Source organism: Bicyclus anynana, chromosome 16, assembly GCF_947172395.1.
Source record: "Bicyclus anynana chromosome 16, ilBicAnyn1.1, whole genome shotgun sequence".
Lineage (NCBI taxonomy): Eukaryota > Metazoa > Arthropoda > Insecta > Lepidoptera > Nymphalidae > Bicyclus > Bicyclus anynana.
Window position 1 is genome coordinate 5,411,857 of NC_069098.1, and position 24,313 is coordinate 5,436,169.

A 24,313-nucleotide genomic window follows, 5' to 3' on the forward strand; every position below is an offset into this window, starting at 1 on the left:
ATAAGAAGCTCACATCTTAAGACAAAGAGCCTTAATAGCTCAACGGTAAGGTCAGTCGGATTCATCACTGAGGAGTAGTGGTTCGATCCCCGCCCCGTTGGTCTATTGTCGTACCCACTCCTAATACAGTCTTTGTCAATGTGCTGATATATAAAATTATTCCAGGTTCGCAATGCAACGGCCGTGTTCATAATGAACCTCTCCTGCTCCGACCTTCTGTTCTGCTGCTTCAACCTGCCGCTGGCCGCTTCCACCTTCTGGCAGCGATCCTGGGCTCATGGACGCACCCTGTGCAGGATGTTTCCACTCGCCAGATACGCACTGGTGGCCGTGTCTTTATTCACCGTACTTGCAATCACTATTAATAGATACGTCATGATCTCACACCCCAGGCTATATCCAAGGTAAGAGATAGATCCATATTAATTGATTATCATACAACACATGACATAGTAGTAGACATGAGCTGGTTCTTGCAACGCGGCACGATCCAAAATACAATGCAGCGGCGCGCGCCACCGCTCGCAGCGCGCGTTGGAAGAGGGGCTGAGACGGTGGGAGTGATGGTTCCGTTACACTCTCCGTCTTCTTCTTGTTCTTATTTGTTATTTGCATAGAATGAAATAGCTATATATTATATAGAAATAGCTATGATCACGATTAAAATTCGGGTGACGACTAATTTCAATTGCTTCACGTATCTTACGAGGTACTAGAAACTTTTCCTTTGACAATAATGAATTATGAAAGCGGATATAATAAGTCGTACCCGAAGCTTGAACATGCTCGGCTATTGCTGAACTGTCTTGTGTCTACATTATTCATTCTACATATATGTAAAAGAAATAAACAAACATTCTAAAAATAGATAGACCCGTAAATGATAACAAAGAAAATAATACATCATCATCATCATTATCAGCATATTAAGCCCTCCTTCTTCTTCTTTCTTCTGGGTCGTTTCCGCACTTGGCAATGTTATTGGCTGTTGAATGTGGGTCCTTAGGTGTAGGTCACCGTTGGATCCACTCCACCCTGACGAGCTCGCTCCAGAAGCTTAATAGGCCGCTCAGGTCGCCGAAAGCCTCATTGGGTCGCTCCTAATAGCAGATGGTATATGGAGCTTAAACCTACAAAACCTCCAGTTTTAGCGAGTGATAAGGTTGGATTTTATGACGACACAAAATCATAACATGTTAACGGGGGTGTAACTTCCAAGGAGAGAATGAAATATAAATGTTGTGAAAATTGATTAAAAAAAAATTGACAACTTAAAATAACAGTAACCCAGGACTCAAACCCAGAATCTCGTAATCCGAAACCCCATTGGCTAATCGTTAGGTCAACGAGGCAGTTAAAAAGAATAAACCTTGAAACAAGAAAAAGATTATTTTCTGAATTATGACTAGACATAGATACGAAGTCTTTTCCTTTTAAATTATGCATATAAAAGCAAATCTTATAAGTGATAAAATATTTCGATCACTAGGTCAGATATAGTAATGATGCAATATATTTCCATCATAAAAAGGGATATAAAAATTATCAGAGATTACTGACGTAACAGGAAATTTGTTTCATCCATCATTAAAATATCTTTTACAATAAGTAGAATAAAATAACTAACATCTTAATATGGCTGTTTAGTTATTTTCGCCTATTGCAAATAGTCTCTGAAAAATTATAAAACTAAAGCATAATGTATTTTGAATACGCCTTAATAGTAGGTAGTTGTACCTACTATCCACGGGTGAAACCACAGAACATTAAGCACTTAAAATATGCTGCAGTAAAACGCACACAATTTGAATTGATTCAGTTAACCTGATTCAAATCGCCAAACCATACTCATATGTACATCTTTGCTTTTTCGTAGCCATATCAAAGTTCTTTTTTGTATTGCAGGCTCTACAAAAGACAATATTTGGCTGTAATGGTGGCTAGCACATGGGCGTTTTCATTCGGAGCACTTATAGCTACCTGGCTTGAGAAATGGGGTCGCTTCGGCTTGGACCCTTCAATAGGATCTTGCTCCATATTACCAGATCGCAACAATCGTTCGCCAAAGGAGTTCCTGTTTGTTGGAGCATTCATGCTGCCATGTCTAGCGATAGTGATATGTTATGCTCGCATATTCTGTATAGTAAGAGAAGCCGCCCAGAGATCACGTGCTCCAGGTCGCGGAAGGCCCAGACCTGGTTTAGAAGATTCGGCGGTTGGGTCCGCATCTACAGCGCTAGAACGATCTCCAGGTCCAGAGAACGGGTATAACAATCACATAGCGCCTCCTCGAAAAGTTCTATTGATTCCGCCAACATTGCATTGCCCACCTACCCCGGGTCCTGAACGATCGTCTTCATCTGGAGTCGATACATTAGATGGCCACGACGACGACTGCGCTCTCGACGCTAAACCGAGGACTCCATTAGGTGGTGACACAACTAAGAGACTTCGACAAGCAGCAGTAGCGCTGAGACGCTCGCCAGCACCGACAAGATCTCCCAGATTAACACCGAAAGACAGAAAACTATTGAAGATGATAATGGCTATAATGATTTCGTTCTGGGTGTGTTATTTACCGATAACAGTGACAAAGCTATTCAGAGAATTCACTTCGCAGCCGGCGTTGAACATTGCGGGGTACATTCTAATATATTTGACGACGTGCATCAACCCCATTATCTACGTAGTGATGTCGAGTGAATATCGCCAAGCGTATAAGAATCTCCTAATGTGTAGACGGAGGGCGTGACGTTCGCCCGGCGAAGGCGTCACGGAAAAACGCCCGCCGTAACAAACAGTGTACAAATATTGTGAGATAAACAAAAAAGTGACATTTTTTTAAACTCAATGCCAAGCGTAGGTTACGATAACCGAACTTTGAACTCTTGTGTATACTTACATAAATTAGTCATTTGTATGAGAGTAATTTATATGTATGAATGTCTATGTTTTGTATATAAAATACGATTAAATCGCGAGCCGTCCGTGATTGTGCTATATGAAAGATGTGAGAGTAAATTGATAAGTAACGAAAAAAACAAAGAACCCCAATAAATATTTGATAATGTGTAATGGTTAGTTAACGATTAACAAACTTAACGAAGTAGGATTATAAGTAATAGAGCATTGTTTCGTAACTTATCACAACGTTGATAACGAATAGTAGCTTTGTAGTAATTTATATGTCAGATCTACGTGCGAACGAACGAAGTATTAAATGTAACTACAATAGCTTATCATTGCAACGCAGATATCTACAAATGTTTGTTAATGTACAAGCTTCTGTACAATATTATCAAAATGTTAATAACATTCCTGATCATTATCCTTGTATTATTAAAATACTTGTAGGTATTAACCGTTACATTAATTCATAAGTATACTCAATAATATATTTGTCAGTTAAGCTATTGAACACTGTAAAGAATAATTCCCATTATTTCTAAATTGTGCGTGAATTTTTATAACACCATTTGTCTGTTGAAACGTTGAATATCCAAAAATGAGTCATTACGGGAACTGATTCTAGGAAAAAGAATCGCCACAACGATGTTTACAACAAACATTCATTTGTAGTGGAATAACTGTATACGAATGACGTGCGAAGTGCAGTTTTCGGTTTAAAATGGAATCGATTTCGAATGTTTTGATGAACAGTAGTGTTGTGACCTCGCTTTCTGACTCGGAGTTGGCTGCGATCGAGCTGTTTAAAGGATACCCCGATGGATTGCTGAAGTTTGCTACAGCATGCTGCGTGATCTTCATGCTGATCGGCATCCCTGGGAACATTATCACCATCGTCGCACTGGCTCGCTACGAAAAAGTAAGTTACTCTTATTACCCACATCCAGTTTTTAAAAGACATGTCTCTAACAGTGGAATTCATAGTTTCTGTTGGGGGCGCCCCCAGGGGACCGTTCACCCATCGTGAAATTTAAAATCTATACGTTTGAGAATTCGACACTAAGCAGGTGAATGGTCGCCTGGGGGTGCCCCTGCAACGTCTATGAATTCCACTGTAAAACTTCGTTTAAACTTCGGCGTAGCATTGTGCGGATGACAGTTCGTTTCACGATAGTAATACGTATTATGATCGTCATACAGGCGACTGTCAGCTGCACCATGCTACAGCGCAAATAGTATACGAAGTTTTAGAGAAGAAACAAACAAATCAATACAGACTTAACACTTAAGCTATCTACTTATACTAACAAATAGAATGACGACTCATTAATAATAACAATAGGTTAAGAAAATAGAGTAAAACTCGATTTTTAAAAAGCTAATCAAAGCTCGGTAATATGAACTATAGATGATTATGATAATAGGTCATTATAAGGGTTAAGTATCAAAAATTATATAAATATATAAAATCTTATTATATAAATTATATAAAATCATTGAATAACTTGTGTAGATTGTCAACTTAACATTAAAACTTGTTTTTGACCTAGCCTTTTAGAAACTTTGGCAGCTTTTACCTACCTATATTTTGATTATTTTAATTAATTATAGATATGTTAAAGTTGTTATTGATAATATACAAATTTAATAAGACAACTTATACTAGAAAATGATGGATAGAATCAAGTTATTAGATTGATTCTATTATATATGATATATCCAGAAAACGTAGTAAAGTATCTTGTGGTATTGTGGGGGTAATCTCTTAATCTGCTTAACCGGCTTTTAAAAATTCTTTTGCCACTGTAAAGCCATGTTATATGTGAGTGACGTAAACTATATTTAATTTCCGAATTGAAACTACATGTGTAGGTAATTTAAATAAACCCAACAGATTAAGTTTACACATGCTATGAGTATAATATTACGAGTATGTACATCAAACAAAACTAAACACCTTGAGACAAATTATTATTAACGTAATTTTCCTCATAATGAGCAATAAGTTGATAAATAACAAAGGAATTTGTTAAATGGTAAGAGGGATATACGTGTTTATAAATGACTAGCGGACGCCCGCGACTTCGACCGCGTGAAATTTAGTTTTTCGCAAATCCCACCTGAACCATGGATTTTCCGGGATGAAAATTCCAGCCTATGTGTTAATCCAGAGTAAACTCTATTTCCATTCTAAATTACAGCCAAATCGATTCAGTAGTTGCGGCGTTAAAGAATATCAAACATACATACAAACTTTCGCGTTTATAATACTAGTGGGATATATAAACCTACATTGGCTTTATTTTATTTTCAAATAGACATAGCTGTCAAATGCTTTTGAAACGTCAACTCTATCTGTTGTTTTTCGGTAATAACTTTACTAACGATTAAAATTTACATCTTACTAACGGTTTTAATAAATTTGGAAGTTTGTGTTGCTTTAAGTTTAACAATAGGTACCAAAATTATTGCAATTATAACTTTTGTACAAGAAGCCAAAATCAAAAACAAAAGTCGTTTATTAAGTTCAAGTTGTTAGGTTTTTGCACAGAATAACCAGAGTGAGTCAACTCACAACAACAAGCAACGTACTGAAGCCGGCGAAATCCATTAAAAAAACAAACGTCACGCGTCTCCTTGACAACCGCATAAACAAACTTGCAAAAACAAAGATGCAAATTAATTTTTAGAAAGTGTGTTCAAAGTGCATTTCCTCGCATATGTGTTATAAAACGTCGTATGACATACGTGCGCTTTGATAATTACAGCCTCTGCCTCCTTACTATAGCTCTCGCCTTCGGCTCGAGCTTGCAATATCGCCTCCACTATAATTTTCAACTTACCGTACTTATATCATAATGTACGATTAGTTTATACGATCGTAAACTAAGATGTCGGCACCCAGTCTGTCGGAACCGGATCCAATAATAGATAATTTTGTGTATTCCCACTTCAAGTACGTAGTTACGAGCAAGTGAACATTTATACTGTGACGCACTGAGTATTTACCTGGAACGTATGTTATCGTGTATAAGTCATGCTTTAAAAAGAAAAATAGTGGTTCCTTCCCGCGTGTATGAGTTGTAAGTGACGTGATTGTTAAAATCTATAGCGTTTACGTTTAACGATGATCATCACTTCCTGCTAATATTTTTAACGCAAAAGTTTGTATGGATGTTTCGATGTATGTTTGGATGTTTGTTACTCTTTAACGCCGCAACTACTGAACCAATTTGGCTGAAATTTGGAATGGAAATAGATTTTACTGTGGATTAACACATAGACAATATATTTACAGTAGATATTATGTCCAGTAGTTATTTGTGCATACCTGGAATACCATCAACATTGTTTTAGCTAAATATTTTCGTAAAACCTTGTTGACTTTGAACTTCCTGGTTCTGTGGAATCCACTTTGCGAATCGCTGACGTAGGTAATTTATAGTCATACAGTCTGGCTAAATAGATTTGGTAAATCCTTGGAAATGGGAATAAACCTTATAGAAGCGAATTTGCACGAGTTTGTATATTTTACTAATCTATACTAATATTATATAGAGGAAAGATTTGTTTGTTTATTTGTATGTTTTGAATATTCTCTGGAACTACTGAACCGATTAATTTTTTCACTGTTGGGAAGCTACACTATCCCCGAGTGCTATAGTAATATTATAAAGATGTAAAATTTGTGAGATGAAGTTAAGTCACAGTCAAGTCCTAATTTGTTTTGTAATTATAAAAGTTAAAAATACTTGAGTACAGAAACACAAAACAAATACAATTACGTACCTACCTAGATGAATTCTATGTACAATCTGGCACAGAAAAGTAGCAATTTTTTTACAACTACTTATTTATGTATGTTATAAATGCGATAGTAAAGTTTGTTTCTTACGCATTCACGGCTAAACTATTTAACCGATTTCAAAAATTCTTTCACGAATGGAAAGCAAATCAGCGAGTAACAAAGGGTACATTTAGGCCCGCAGTTCGGAATATTGATCCGCGGGGCGTATGCTAGTTTTATAAGGATCAAGATTAAAATATTCGTATGTTGAAACAAAAGCAACAATTCAATATAGAACATGTCCCAGTGAAGCATCGTAAGGACGTGATCAGAATTACTCAAGTGACGATTTGGCAACGTGTCCTGAAGTTTAGAACGGGGACACACGGTGCGTTACGGCGCCGCATCGCAAAGATTTCACTGTATCAGCGGGCACACGAGCGGTGCGGCGCCGCAACGTTGTCATATCGCAGCGACGCTGTAGCAGCGTTGGACAGTCTGTTAATAAAGTAATGTTGTGACGCATAGACAACTGAGCGGTGCCGCTCCGATGTCGCAACGCATTCACCCCACCCCGCTTCGTCTCGGTGGTTGCAAGTCCGGTACGGCGCCGGAGATATTTCTATGTAAGACGACGCAGCGGCACCGCTCCGGCGCCGCACCGCCGCCGCAACGCATCGTGTGTCCCTGCTCTTATTTAGCTATGTTCCCAGATTCCAGAAGTATAACAAATTGTTATATTTACATAGCTTATACCATTTCCATTCAGAATTTTTCTGTACCAGCTAATTTTACCGGCCTACTACATTGCCAGCCCTTTCTCTTTATAAGGAAGGATGAGAGGATCCTTCCCTACAAAGAGAAAGGTCTGAAAGGATATGGAGCTTAGAACCACCACGCCTGTTCCAATGCGAGTGCTCGGGCTTAGGGTGAAGATATTAACAATAACCGTTACCGATTACTAGACACGGATACTAGAGATTCTCCCAACAGGAGAATCCCTTATCATTTCCGGACTGAGATTTTTTACTGAATAGATAATTCTGTAGATAATAATAATATTTGATAGATTCGGCCAATAGTCCACCACGCTGGTCCAATGCGGCTTAGCAGACTTTACACACGTAGAGAATTCAGACAATTCCCTGGTATGCAGGTTTCCTCACGATGTTTTTTCTTCACTGTTTGAGATACGTGATATTTAATTTCTTAAAACGCACATACCTAACTGAAAAGTTGGAGGTGCATGCCGCGGACTGGATTGGAACCTACGCCCTCCGAATCGAAGGCAGAGGTCATATCCACTGGGCTATCACGTATCTATTTATTTTCTATTTACTTAAATTATTTATTTTTTACTAACAAAATACTAGTCATTAATTACTGACTCATTTTATATGCCCTACTCAGCACGTAGACACAGTCATGCTCACTGTTAATGAATTATGAAAAATAACATTGCAAATTAGGTACCTATGTCAAAGGATACTTAGTCATGAAGAAAATAGTTATTATTCAGCGGTTAACTAAAATTGGCTATCAGCTTTAAACCAAAATTATTAATTTTAACAACAATCCTTATTAGAATGAGTTTATTTTGCTAAAATTTTCCGAAAACGAACGAATCTAAGCGGCAAGTCTAACCTAACCATTCATCCCTAAAAAAACGCATGCATATAACACATATCTCTGAAACCGGAACATGCTCAGATGTTGACTCTGAATGAACTGAAATAGTAAACAAACCCATAGTTCAATGTTTAAAAGTAAGCCAGCACTTCTCAGCAGAACCTGGCTTAGGAACCGACGGTAGCGTCGATACATATTGTCAATCTTGACGTTTCAAAAGTGCTTGTAAACTTACTCAAAAAATCTGATTATCTAAACAAAAAAAGTTACTTTTTTTACCTATGAACATATTGTAACTACTTAATGATCAAAGACATCGATATAAAAAAAGATTAAAGAAAATCGGCTATTGAATAACTATTTCAAGTTTATACAGTCATCAAAATCACCGACCCTTGCAAGTTCATCGTTATCAGAGTGCCTACGTCAATCGTGGCCAAGGGGCTAGAAAACGACCTCACATTATATCTGTCTTATCGCTTATACGTAAGAAGGAAATAGAAAAGCCAGAAAAACACATAATAATATAATGTACCACGATGAGAGACGTGATAGCCCAGTGGATATGACCTCTGCCTCCAATCCGTAGGTTCGAATCCGGTCCGGGGCATGCACCTCCAACTTTTCAGTTGTGTGCATCTTAAGAAATTAAATATCACGTGTCTCAAACGGTGAAGGAGAACATCGTGAGGAAACCTGCACTGCCAATCCGCATTGGGCCAACGTGGTGGACTATTGGCCTAACCCCTCTCTTTCTGAGAGGAGACTCGAGCTCAGCAGTGAGCCGTATATGGGTTGATAACGACCACGATGGCATCTAAAGTAGGGATAGATATTTAAGAAACAATTTAATGCTTATTTAAAAACACAAAACGTATACCTTCTCTGCATCAATGAATTACTATTTAAGAAATTCGATCTTTGACTACTATTTATAGATAAAGTTGAGATATGTATTAATAAGTCAATCGATTTTTATTTTTTAATTTGTCTTACTCGAGTTATATCAGCGTAACGCCTGCTCCAGGAGGCTCATCGTCTTCAGTAGCTATTAAGATAATCACCTTAATGTAAACTTTCAGTTAGAATTAAAATCACTTTTGTACCAACGCTCTTAGCGAACGGTTGTCCGTTTCCTGACTTTTCTTTGTATCACTTTTCATTTTCAATTTTTAAAAAGCGAGTTATCCCGTCCCGTTCATTAACTGGCGCAGTCGATACAGATCGTATTCATTCAAAGCGGTAACGAAACCCCCGTAAATTTCGAGTGGTAGCCGTGACGCGATCTTAAAGAACCTACACACACACATATTCGGTTCGGTAACGAGCAAGAAAAGAAGAAGAAAAAGGTAGTGAGAAGAAAGAAAACCGTTGGTGCATCTGTCAAGCCTAGAGTCGGCATGGTCGTGGGGTAAGCTCATAATTTGTTTGCTCCCGATTTTCCTTTTATTCCCAATAACATCTTATAATCAATTAATTAGAAAGTTAAATTTCCTTTCAATTAATTCTATTATTATTATTTATATTTATATAATTAGTGTTCACTGAGACCTAAAAATGTCACAGGAAGACGCTAAAACTAACGGAGCTGATGTTCTCACATTTAAATCATTGTCGTTTTTACTGCCCACATACGATGGCAATAAAAAGACATTACACTTTTTTATACGTAGCGTTGAGAGTGTACTAGATCTTGTAGAAAACCGGGATCAACCTACCATCGCTTGTTTGATACGCAACAAACTAACCGGAAGGGCTGTTGAAGCGCTCTCGGAATGTACAGATTTCCACTCGTGGGAAAGCATAAAAAATATTTTAATTAGACGATTTGGAGAAGTTAGAGATGAAATACAAATTGTTCAAGAATTGATGCAATTAAAAAAAGACAGGCTAGACATCGAAGCCTTCGCGATAAAAATACGTGAATTGATGTGTAGCCTGGTCAACATGGACATAAGCAAAAAAGATTACTACGAAAAAATGTCAATAAATGTGTTTTTGGACCAACTCCCGCCTCTATTAGCCTTAAGTGTTCGGGTCCAGGGCGTTGAGACCTTCGAGAGAACTATAGCAATAGCCAGGCAGGAGGATATAAAATTCAAAAATCGTAATAATCAATTTAAAGAGCAACAAAAAATTACATCATCAACAAATAACACCCAGTATAGACCCAGACAGCAGTTGCAGCCGCAACAAAAACCCATTTTATTTAGCGGAACTGCACCTGCGCAGGTCAATAGTAGATTTATAAATAATAGACCAGCGGGACCAGCGTACAGGCCCCAGGGTTCAACCTCAAAAAAAATTAATTACCAAGCAGAAGTAGACACCTCAGACGAAGGATTAAATCAATTGTTTGAGGAGGGAGAGGATGAACAACAGGATTTTCTCCTAGAAGAAGAAATCACCCACAAAACCTAGCGTACGTTTACATCTGTGGTAAGGATTTACCTTACATTTATATCAAAGAACTAGGAGGTCGATTCTTAGTGGATACTGGAGCATCGCAATCGCTTATCTCGCCGGATGCATTATTATACACAAAACCGCGAGTGGAGCGTGAGATTAATTACATACGCACAGCTCACAGTACCACACGACATGATAAGGTTGTGTATATTAAATTACCACCTTTATTTAAGTGCGACTACACACATAAATTCTTAGTGTTTGAGTTTGATCCAGATTACATTGGCTTATTAGGAGTAGATTTATTAACGCCATTAGGTTGTGGCATAGACATGAAAAATATGATTCTAAAAACTCATACAGCGAATATCCCTATGAGAGGCGATATGAAATCTTATACCATAGTTCAACCTAGATGCGAACAGAAAGCAAATTTATTATGCAAATACAGCGAAGGAGAGTATGAATTAGGGGAACAGTCTAAAGATGGCTTAGTGTTTCCAACAGCTTTTGTTTCAGTCAAAGAAGGAGTTATTACTACCACAGTATTAAATAAAACAGAGAACAAAATTAGAATACCTAATAACTATAAAATAGATTTAAAACCATTAAATAAAAACCCAATAGTAGAAGTAAATAATATGTCAACTGTAAACAACTCATTATCAGTTCACAAAATTGATAATATTCTAAAAAATAATTTAAGTAGACTTAGAACAGACCACATGAGCGAAGAAGAAAAACGAGAAATAAAAAGACTTTGTTTTAATTATAGAGACATATTCTATGCAGAAGAATTGCCTTTAACATTTACACATCAAGTGAAACATAAACTTCGTCTTACGGACGACACTCCCATTTTTGTTAGAAATTATAGACAAGCACCGAAACAAAAACAAGAAATTAAAAAACAAATTGATAGTTTATTAAAACAAAATATAATTAGAGAAAGTGATTCACCTTGGTCGTGCCCAGTTCACATAGTTCCGAAAAAGTTAGATGCTACAGGTGAACAAAAATGGAGACTTGTCATTGATTACAGAAAATTAAATGAAAAAACTATCGAAGACAAGTACCCACTACCTAATATTAATGATATTTTAGATAAATTAGGTCGTGCACAATATTTTACAACATTAGATTTAGCTTCAGGATATCATCAAGTGGAAATGAACCCAGATGATATAGAAAAAACAGCGTTTTCTTCAGAAAGAGGTCATTACGAATTCTTACGTATGCCGTTTGGTCTAAAGAACGCACCAAGTACATTTCAACGTCTAATGGACTCAGTTCTTCGTGGTATAGATGGTGTACTAACTTACTTAGATGACGTAATTATCTATAGTACATCGTTACAGGAACATATAGACAAATGTACGCATGTTTTTAATAGGTTTAGGCAACATAATCTAAAAATACAACTAAACAAATCAGAATTCCTACAAAAACAAGTTAAATTTTTAGGTCATACATTGACAGATGAAGGTCTTAAACCGAATGCAGATAAAGTAGCAGCCATTAAACAATTTCCTATGCCTAAAACCCAGAAAGAAATCAAATCATTTTTAGGACTTGTAGGTTACTATAGGAAATTTATAAAAGATTTTGCAAAGTTAACAAAACCCTTAACCGTATGCTTAAAAAAGAAAGCAAAAGTGTTAATAACGCCCGAGTTCATAGAATCCTTTGAAAAGTGTAAAGAAATTCTTATGAATTCTCCTGTACTACAATACCCAAATTTTGAGGAATCATTCATACTTACTACTGACGCTTCAGACGTTGCCGTAGGCGCAGTATTATCCCAAGGAAAGGTTGGTTCGGATAAACCGGTAGCCTTTGCTTCCAGAACATTGTCAGATACAGAACAAAAATATTCAACAATAGAGAAAGAACTATTAAGTATAGTTTGGGCAACGAAATACTTTCGCCCATACTTATATGGAAAAAGGTTTACAATATTCACAGACCACCGTCCACTGACGTGGGTTATGTCCCTTAAGGACCCTAGTTCAAAATTAACACGTTGGAGATTAAAATTAGCTGAGTATGATTTCGATGTCCAATATAAGAAAGGGAAACAAAACACAAACGCAGATGCGTTATCGCGAGTTAAAATAGTTTACAACAACGACGTGGAAACTGTTCCGATGTCGGATGAACAATTATTAGAATTAATTTTAGGTCAAGAAACCCAACCGCAACCTGGAACTTCGCATATTCCAGATGATTTAGAAGGAATAGATTTAGAAACACTAATAGATGCTTCTACAATTCCTCAAATAAATCCCACCATTAGTGAACTCAGTTCAGATTCAATTCAAAATCCTATCACTAGTGAACAAGAAGAGACACAAGAATCTATCCAATTAGAGTCAGAATTACCGTATAAAATACCTGAAATATCTGATGCGATAGATCGACAGCTAAAACAATTTCACATTAGAAGATCACCGGGATCAGAATATAAAGTAGATGATAGAACAAAAGGTAAAATTGTAATTAAAGATGTTTTTATACCAATTAACGATACAGAATCACAAATTATTAAGTTTTTGAAAGAACATACTATTCCTGACAGGATATTTCATTGTTATTTTTACAACGAAGAGTTATATCCTATATTTTCTCAAGTAGTTAAAACAATTTTTAGTGACAGAGGTCCAAAGCTAATTCGATGTAAGAATAGAGTAACGTTAGTAGAAAATAGTAATGAACAAGTAGAACTAATTAAAAAATATCACGAAGGAAAGAACATTCATAGAGGAATTCAAGAAACTTATAAACAATTACATAGGAATTACCATTGGCCTAACATGTTACTTACAATTCAAAAGTTTATTAATAAATGCGATAAGTGTCTTAAAAGTAAATACGAGCGTAATCCTTTACGTTTACCACTATCCCTTACGGATACACCACAGAAACCTATGGAACATATGTTCATGGATTTGTATAGTAGCGGAGGCGTAACGTTTCTCACAATAATAGATAACTTTACGAAATATGCACAAGCATTACCATTGAGTGCAACCACTAGTATACATATAGCAGAAGCGTTATTACAGTTATTTTCTATAATAGGAGTACCTAACAAAATTACTACAGATTCAGATCCGAAGTTTGATAATGAAGTAATTACTGATATATGTGCGTTACATAATATACATATACATTTCACTACACCATATAATCCTAATTCTAATTCACCAGTTGAAAGACTTCATTCAACGTTGGCAGAAATGATTAGAATACAACGTATAACTGATAAAGATGAACCAGCAAACTTAATGAGGTATGCAATCATAGCTTATAATAATACCATTCATTCAGCTACAGGTCTTACACCATTTGAGTTATTACTAGGTCATACTAGCAGTAGAAATCCATTAGAATTACATTATCCTAAAGCATTTTATCAAGAATACGTAAATAAACATAAACAGATAATGGAAAACGTACATAAATTAGTAAACAGTAAACTATCTTTTGAAAAACAAGCTGTAATAGAAAGAAATAACAGAAACACAGAAACAGCATTTAAAGTAGGAGATAAGGTTTATAAACAAGTAGCTAAGAGTTCTCGTAGTAATAAGTTAGAACCTAAATATATAGGACCATATACGATTATTCACATTCATCCTGAGCAGATTGCAGAAATAATAGGTAAACATGTGAATTCGAAGTCTATTAGAGTGCATTTCAGAATGCTTAGACGTCCTGGAAATTTTTCAGAACCGTCTTCACCGTCGGTGCAGCCCTCTGGTTCTTCGGAGTCGCCGCTGTTATCGAACCAATAGATAACCACAATGGAGTGATGATTCTTAAGGAAGCAACCGCTCATCACCAAGTGGATACCTATCACTTAGTTATAGTTTATAATATAAGCAACTTAAGAGATATATACGTAGAAATTAGTCGTGATTATATCACATTCAATTTAATTCACACGAATACGTCATATTATAGACATAGTTTAGTTCTTAGGAAACAAATAGAATACTTAATCGATAAAGTCGAAAGTAAATTAGTTTATCTAGGATCTAAGATGATTAGTGCAGGTAGAACTTATTTGCCTAGAGTTAAGAGAGGTCTAATTAATGGATTAGGTTCAATAGTAAAAGCCATTACTGGAAATATGGATCAAGAAGATGCCATTAGAATAGAAAACGAAATTCAACAAATAAAGCGGTTAGCATTAAATAAACAACACCAAACGTTAGGTTTAATGACAGATTTCATGAATGAATATAAACAGGGTTTGGAAAATATTAGTAATAATCAAAGGAAGTTATCTAAAGCAATACAAGGTTTAAACAAGCAAAATGGAGCTTTAGATAATCAATTGCACATAAATAGCATATGTAGTCAGATAGAGATAGCTTTGCAACAGATTTTTGATAGATTACTCACATTGGAAAACGCTTTAACGTTCTCTCATTTAGGACGATTGCATCCGAGCGTGGTTGATCCTAGTTATCTAGTATCTGAATTAATTAAAATAGAAATGGATATTAATAAAAATAACTTACGATTACCGTATTCACCAACAGTCGAAAACATTCATTTATTAGAAAAAGCTATAATAGTTAAAGCTTACAGCACCAATGAGTCGCTGAACTTTGTTTTGGAAATACCGTTAGTAACTAACTATCCCTATAGTTTACTTCACTTATATTCCATTCCCAATCAACAAAATATTATCCTCATTCCAAAATATCCTTACTTTATTTTGGGAAGCAACAAGTTCGCGTATCCTCACGAACCGTGTTCGATGATCACCGAGGAAAACTCCATTTGCCGTCACTTGGAATGGAAATCACTGAAAACTCTCAAGATTGCATCGCTCAGCTACTTCAACATGAAAACCCAACTAATTGCACATACGCTGCCGCAGATTTTGAAGATAATATGATAAAGCAAATAAAGGATAATAGCTGGATTATTATAATAAAAAAGGAAGAAGTCATCAAGACAACCTGCGGGAATGATGTCCAGTATCAAAGGAACCATGGCGTTGTCCTTATAACAATGAATAATCAATGCATCGTAGAAATAGCTGGCAGGAGTCTGCAAACTCACTTGAAATTTGTAAAGATCAAGGAAAGCATCCCCTTGCCACAAACGAGCACTTCAATGGAAATTAACCCACAAATAACATTACATCTGGAAGACATCCCTCTGGATAACTTAAATGAATTATTAAGGAAGACGCAGATCATTCAGCAAAATGAAGAAACACCAACAATTAATATCGCACCCAGCTGGCCTACCCTTTGTTTATATATTATTGCGACCCTTGTCGTCGTAGCCGTCATCCTGAGGTGGTACCTTCGTCGTCGTCGAGGACTACCAGCAACGATAGAGAATCATCAGCAGTTGCAGTTGCAGGAACCTCTACAACAGCAGCAGCCTTCTTCTTCATCGTGCTTCAAGCTTAAGGGGGGAGGAGTTATATCAGCGTAACGCCTGCTCCAGGAGGCTCATCGTCTTCAGTAGCTATTAAGATAATCACCTTAATGTAAACTTTCAGTTAGAATTAAAATCACTTTTGTACCAACGCTCTTAGCGAACGGTTGTCCGTTTCCTGACTTTTCTTTGTATCACTTTTCATTTTCAATTTTTAAAAAGCGAGTTATCCCGTCCCGTTCATTAACTCTCGTAACTACTTATTACGTTAGCAACTATACTCTTCAGACTGGAACAGAAATGCAGAATACTAGGTGGTAGAACTGAGCACGGTACTTCCGCGAACTTCTTTCTTTAGATAATCACCGTATTAATCATTATATTTATCTTTACAGGTCAGGAACGCGACTGCAATATTTATAATGAATCTGTCTTGCTCAGACTTGTTGTTCTGTTGCTTCAACTTGCCACTGGCTGGTCTGACGTTTCACAAGCGCTCCTGGGCCCACGGACAGTTGCTCTGCCGACTGTTCCCGCTCACTAGATACGCTCTCGTCGGCTGCTCACTCTTCACCGTTCTTGCTATCACCGTGAACAGATATGTCATGATCGCCCATCCAAAATTGTACCCCAAGTAAGTAAGCAGTGTTTTCATTTCTAACTATACACTGCGGCTCAGACTAATTAGATAAGGACCTGCCTATCTAGACATTACTTTTCTGTCAAAATATATGATCAACGAATATAAAAATATTTTAATTTAAAATTCGTTGTAATCGTGTTCGTAGGTTTTGTGTAGTTGAATGGCGTAAAAACGGGCAAAAACTTCTAGTTTAGTATTAAAATATATAGCAAATCTAAGCTCGTTTTTCTCAGAAAATGACAGTCAATTTTGTTCGTGTTTTTGGGTGCAATACGTAATTAGTCTGAGCCCTGTGGTTTCATTTACATAGATTCTGGTCTCGTAAAAATATTTGGATTAATAGTAACGTATTTGTTATTTCAAAATTATTAAGGTTAGTGGAAAAGGGGGCGGACTCTGGTGGTGTAAAACCCACCCGCTGGACTAATGTCGTGCCCACCCCTAACACAGTGCTTTTGATCTATTTGGAAGGGAACGGGAATATTGGTCATATTTAAAAGATTTGATTGATTGATTGAAGATGGCATTTATTTTAAAAGAAAAAATGAAATATATTTTATTTAAGTTAAAATAATTTCAACCTTTATAAACTTTTTTTTCTTTCTTTGTCAGGTTATACAAAACACGAAACATATCAATAATGCTGATTCTGATATGGGCAGCGTCGATCGGAGTAGTGATACCAACGTGGTTTGGCAAATGGGGCGTGTTTGGATTAGACACAAGCATTGGATCGTGTTCAATACTCAGAGATCAAAGAGGAGGTTCGCCTAAAATAACCCTATTCTTAACCGCGTTTATACTGCCATGTATAGCTATAATACTTTGCTATGCACGAATATTCTTTATAGTTCGCAAAGCGACGAAGAAATCACTGAACAATGTCAAAAAGGCCCCACCACCAGAAGAATCGTCTTCAACGTCGACAGCGTCCGCGCGTATTACATCTGATAACAGTAGCTTTATAGAGCAAATAAAAAATGCTCAAGTATCAAGGAATGGCGCTTCTTTGCCGCGGGTTACTACATTTTCAATAGAAACAAGGGACGAAATCATTCGACACCCAGATGACATACAAAACGAACCAGTCAGACTGCGGAGATCTGCCTTACGGAAATCTATGGCACTTCTCAAGATTACGCTACCCACTAGAAAAGACAGGAGACTAGGGACAATGATCATTGCCATAATGATTTCCTTTTGTTTATGCCATTTACCGATCACAATTACAAAGGTATTAAGAGAATTAGGTTCTTACCCAGCGTCCAATATTGCTTCGTACATCCTATTATATATATCGTCTAGTATAAATCCTGTAATTTATGTTTTGATGTCAAGTGAATATCGGAAAGCTTACAAAAATCTGTTTAGGAGATGTAATAAGGCGAAAAATAATAAAATTTCAATTAGAAATAATAGATAGTATTAAGAAATACTGATATTATAGCGTAATAGTTAGGCGTGTGTAAACGCACGCGGTTGAAACATGTTTCTAATTTTAATACTCATGTTAATGTTTAGCTTTACTCGAATGTGCATTTGCTGCTATTGTTACGGAAGTGTGAATGTGGACTGTTTTGTAAATATTGTTAGAAATTAGACTGGTATTAGTATATAGTATTAGTAGGTACATGCACGTACTAAACTACCAACATCCCGTTTAGGAATTCGATACTCAGATGGTTTGGGTTTTTAGTTATAGATGTATACTAACAGGCTTTTGACAAGCGCGCTTGTGTGTAAGACTAAAGGAACGTAGCCCGTGCTATAGACTTGAGTTTTAACTCCAAGTTAGGTTTAATCGTACGTGTGTAATGTCTGTCAGTTTTTACTGTACATTTTTTTCTAATGAGTTTTATTGAAGTATCGATTACATAAAACTGTACAATAAAAACTGCACAGTAAAATTGAACATCTGTAGCGCGGGTTGGGAAAGCTAGGTTAGATAAATTATCGCAATTTTGGTTACCTACGGTTCGTTGATAAACGAGTTTTAATGCCTGACGCTTCCTTCTGTATCACAATATTTTTAACAATGTGTTTGCAATTTAACAGTGCATTACTAATATACTAACGATACATAAGTTTACACACATAGAACGTTTGTGCTCTTGCACTACTTTTAACAAAGCCAACCTCAGACCAATTACCTTTGAACTTGTATCGCCAACAAAATTGTCTGTCATTTTTTGAAACGGACGAGGTAATCTCACACATCGAAAATATTTAACACTAATAAATATATTCTGTGTTCTTACACAAGACACCACTATAAATTTGAATCGTAATATACACGTGTAATTTTAACACAATGACACATCGATTCTATAGACCCATTTTGTATTAACTCGTTAGATCGTGATCATATACTTTTGACAGAGGGGTAACGTCTAGCGAAGCAGGTCCTATTAAGTATTAATTATTAGTAATTGGTCTAAGAAGCTGAATAGGTCATTCGATGTACGGTACTACCACTAAATGAATCTGTTCAGACTGGAGGGCTATTCAGTAACGTTATTTTATATAACTCGCAAGTGCGAGTTTCGAATTCACCTCTGTCTCTCTCCGTCTAACACAGTACTATAGAAAGTGAGCGTTAGATACGAGTTCGAAGCTCACACTGTCGAAGTGATAAAGACATAGTTACAGAATAGCCTCTCTGTTCACTGTTTTATTGTAATCCTCCAATGTGGTGACGTATTTAACATGCCTATAGTTTGTGTTTTCAGAAAAATGTTTATTTTATACTTATACTAGTGGACGCCCGCAACTTCGTTCCCGTAAATTCTGTTTTATTAATCCGTGGATTATTACGAGAAAAAATCTATGTTCTGCTCCAAGGTGCACTTTATCTCTATAACAAATTTTGTTCAAATCGGTTCAGCGGTGAAAAGGAGACACACAAGGAGGACAGACAGACTTACTTTGGCATTTATAATATTAGTAAAGATTCATATTTAATGTACAGAACTTTTACAAAAACGAAATACGATTACAATATTACGAAAATTTCATACTTAAATTGATTTTAAGCCAAAATAATCCGTACTAAAATTATACCTAAAGAGGTAAAGTTTGTGGTGTTAAAGGAAATCTCCGGATCTTCTAAATCGATTATGAAAATTCTTTTACCACTAGAAAGCCACGTCATTTGTGAGTATCATAGGCGATATCCTCATATTCTCACGGGATCAGCAACCAAGCGGTTGAAACTATTAAAGTATAACATATATGTACGTCGTGTAATTTCGTTGTAGGTATATCGAAAACTCACATAAATAATAAAAAAAAATACCTAGGTCTGACTGAATGTTCTCAACGTATCTAGTTGATTATATTGTTATTCGTCGAAGTAATTAAATTAACTTCATAATAATATTTGATTTTAGAGTAAAAATATATATTGTACACAAATGTAGGTATTTAAGAATTATTTTATCGTATACAAATTACTATTCATACAGTGATTTTCCAAGTATTAACATCAACTTTATTGAGTAAAGAACATAAATATAGGCTTGTAAAATAAATATTATTAATTATTCCCTCAGATCCGTATCTATATAATTAAAAAATAACAGTAAATACTCGTAATAATTACTTTCACATTCCGCTAATTTTAATTAATGTTTTATTTGCAAGACATCAAAAATTAATATTTAAAATAACAAGCTTTCAAATAAGTGCTCTAACTTGTATCTACTTAGTATTAGAGTATTTGCTAAGAGAGATGGTAAACAACAACTAGACAAACCAGGTGAGTTCGTCTTGTTTGTTCCACCTTCCGACACCATTCAAAGGAGGTCGGCCACTTTCAGACAAGCCGTGACTATCAGGGTTATTATGTATCTCGGTGTACCATTCAAATAATGAGTCACTACATCGTTTTTCATCATATTTACGTTTATGCAATCATCTAACATTGTATTTTCAACGAAATGACAGAAGTATCTTCATTTACGTAAAGTGGCAGTAACCTATAAGTGGTAGCAGCAAGTAGAAACATTATTTCAACGAAAAACCGTTATTTACGTAATTACGTTGAAATTATCATATTTCAAAGCACTGTCACTTTATGTAAAATAACGTAATCAAGAAATTCGTTGAAATTACTATGTTAGATGATCACAGTTACGAAAATAAGATGAAAAAAACGTTGTACTGACTTATTATATGAATGGTACAGCGAGTTACATAATAACCCTGCTAACCATAAAATGCTATGACCACAAATTTTCATTAAAAATGAAAATTTATTTGATGGAATGTGCCCAAAACGTAGTCGACGTGCTGTTTTAATCAAAAATCTTTTTAATTTACCTGATTGAAACCAAAGAACTGTAGATGGCTGACTCTGTATTTTTCGATACCAATTACCTTTAAAAAGTATTTATGTGTTGGTCTATCATTTAACACCTATAAATAAATATATACAGTGTGATGTGTGTATATAAATTAGAGAATGTCTTATAATATAAGATAGTATGTAGATAATAATTATAAGGTGTTTATTATGTTGAGCAATATTTGGCAAATAGATTAATAATAAAATATATTAATGAAGCAATTAAATTGTATAATGTTATTGTGAAATGGTCTTAAGTGTTAGGTTTGAGTCTTGTCAATAAGTTTTGATATGATGTCATTTTTATAAAATAATATTACAGTATAGTGAATGTGTAGTTATTTTGCAAAAATTCAATGTTTTTTTTCTTGTGCAAAATTTTCATTATATAATTTTTTATTAACAGTACAGTTCTCTATTATAACAAATAATTTATTGGTCTGTATTTAAAATAAAATTATAAAATATTGATGATTATTCATAATTACATTTGATTACTCAGCTTTATTGATAAAAGTGACATACAAAATGTTTGCAGTATAAATATATTCATTTAAAAAACTAATGTTAAAACAATAATAATTTACTTGAAAGCTCAAATGGTACTTATTGAGTATGTAAAAACTTTCATGTAATTAAAGATAATTAACATTATAATAATTTTATATAGTCAACCACTGTATATTATGTAAAAGACGGTTTTCTAAGTGTTTTGTAGAATGTAGAAAAATAATTATTAGTTAAAATATTTTTATTATTTTAATATTTAAATATTTTGTACATTTATTTATTTTGTAAATTTGTTTAAATATTTATGTATTATAAAAAAAAAAGGTATATTTTTACTTATTTGAAATGTAGACGTTATTAGAAGACACGTTTATCGAAATGAAAAAAATGGATTTTTTATCGAAATAATATGGGTCTGAATGTATTATTAAATACTTAAGTAAAACTGTTAGTTGTAATATTTTATAAGTATATTTGAGATAACATAAAGGTATAATATTATAAAACATTACTATTACATACGAGAATTTTAAAATATAAATTTACACTCAAGTTATACGATTAAAAAGCGTAAATTGTAAAATTTAATAGGCGCGTTCTGGGCCGGGTCAGCTACTTCCCTTAGCAATTTCTTGGTCACATAAAATGTTATAAAACAACGCGTTATTTAATAGTAGTGTAATTCATTTTGCCAAAACTTAAGATAGTGGAGATTTACCTCGTTTTGATGGAAATAAAATCCATAAACGATTAACACAAAATCAGTGTCTAAAAATATTGCAACTATAATAAATTCAGTTATACGTATAGGTATAATGTTCATAATTATACTTAGTTATGCAAAATATGTTGATCACACTAATAGAACAACCAAATGATGTTTTGAGGAACCTAACCCTACAACAGCTTAAATGAATCGAAATATAAATTGCATTGTCGTCAATGAAACTTCAAACCAAAGCGGCTTTGCGCAAACAAATCATAACGCATTCATTATCTGGCCCATGCGCGTCAGTCAATAAAACCTCATTTAGAATTTAGTATTTTTTAATCAAAAACGTTATGAATCCATCATGATATAATATTTCCATCATGATAACAATATTAATTGTTTTAACCTGTGTAATCGTGGATCAACGAAAATTTCGAAATTGTATTATTTATTGTACTAAAATATACAATGTGTATTATGTACGATCCCTAAATTGTGTAATTATGTAATGTTTTTTACCAGTTATGTTTACCAAAGAACCAATTACCCTGGGGCCATGGTACCCTAGCCATTGAACTTACCAAAGATATAATTAAAGTCAAATTGACATTCAAAAATGCATGTTTTTTATTTTTCATCACCCAAATAAAGTTCCACTCAACTACGAACCTACTGTCTATGTAAACTCGATGATCACTGTCAATCGCTCGGCTCACTGATTTTACGGAAGATTATGTTAAAACTTGTTAACACTAGAAAGAGCTATTCTAGTGGCTGGTGGGAGGTTTCGGCCCTGGCTAGTTACCACTCTACCGACAAAATCTATTCATCGTTCCGGTACGATGTCGTGTAGAAACCGAAAGGGGTATGGTATATTTTCAACCAACTACTAACAATTTTAGAGTCTAGTAAAGAATTCATGAGACCAAACGACACTTAACATCGTGGCATGTCTTTTCTATAGCCCCTAGTCCTTGATCTGTGATACTTATTTACCGTACATGGTATGGTAGGCATCGTAGGAACATGATCTGACAAACTTTCAGGTATTATAAAATCACGAAGGTCTATAAATGGCTATATTTATGGTCGATAGAGTCTTAATCTTAAACGAAAACACACAGCTTGTTTCTTACGAGTACCTCTTCTTCTTTGAGTTCACCTGGCAGTGCATAGAGCCAGAAGAAACGGTTACCAGACTGATCTATCACGAACTTTTTTTTTCATCATGGCGAGCGCTTGGCTGCAATCATGCTTGACAGTGACGCGATGATAGAGCCTATGATGGAACGCGCTTGCCTAGAAGATCATTCACTCTTAACTTGAATATACCCATGTTGTAGGTGGTAGGGAAAACGGAAGCTGGAAGGGCATTCCATAACTTCGCAGTGCGGATCAGGAACCATAGATTTACTAGTCGGTACAAGTCAGGAACGAAGAACAAACGCTTCGTCTAGTTGATGCCCCAGTCCAGGGGGCATCAGCTATATGGGTGCAGATCTCTGCGATGCCTGGCAGTTCTATGGTAAAAAAGTGAAGAGGGAACTAAATCGAAAAGTTCCTGAGCGCACTCTCCGAAATAAATCCTGTACAACACCGACAGACAGGCAACTTTTCGGCGATGCTCCAATGATTACAATTTTGCACTAGTTAGCGCCACGTTATCGATGAGCCTTCTAGCTCGAACAACTGCATTTTTAGCATTCTTGAGCGTGATCCAGGACAGACCGGCGCCTTCAACTCCACTTTGATGGACATCTTCCATGTTACCTTTGCCTGCCACATCACATTTCTCTAACCCCCACTAGGATACCACTGAAAGGACTTCTGTGAAAAAGCAGATGACCGGCGTAAGATATGCCCTGTCTAGTTTCATATACTAATATTATAAAGCTGAAGAGTTTGTTTGTTTTCTTGATTTGAAAAATTCTTTCAATGTTAGATAGCCCATTTATCTAGCAAGGC

General features: G+C 35.5%; 2 protein-coding genes across 2 annotated transcripts in view; both read left to right on the forward strand.

Annotated features, from left to right (window-relative positions):
• The window catches only part of LOC112051300 (G-protein coupled receptor moody), a 136,068-nt gene extending 133,315 nt beyond the window's left edge, over window positions 1-2,753 (forward strand). The window contains exons 4-5 of the mRNA XM_052886100.1: window positions 166-404; window positions 1,906-2,753. Coding sequence (XP_052742060.1) covers window positions 166-404; window positions 1,906-2,752 — 1,086 coding nt within the window. The 3' untranslated portion in view covers window position 2,753. The remainder of the gene's footprint in view (window positions 1-165; window positions 405-1,905) is intronic.
• An 875-nt stretch (window positions 2,754-3,628) lies between these two features.
• On the forward strand, window positions 3,629-22,965 carry LOC112051301 (G-protein coupled receptor moody-like). The gene is made up of 3 exons (XM_024089887.2): window positions 3,629-3,826; window positions 16,534-16,772; window positions 17,394-22,965. Exons 1-3 carry the CDS (start codon window positions 3,629-3,631, stop codon window positions 18,202-18,204), a joined length of 1,248 nt encoding a protein of 415 aa, XP_023945655.1. The 3' UTR covers window positions 18,205-22,965.
• The last annotated feature ends 1,348 nt before the right edge of the window (window positions 22,966-24,313 follow it).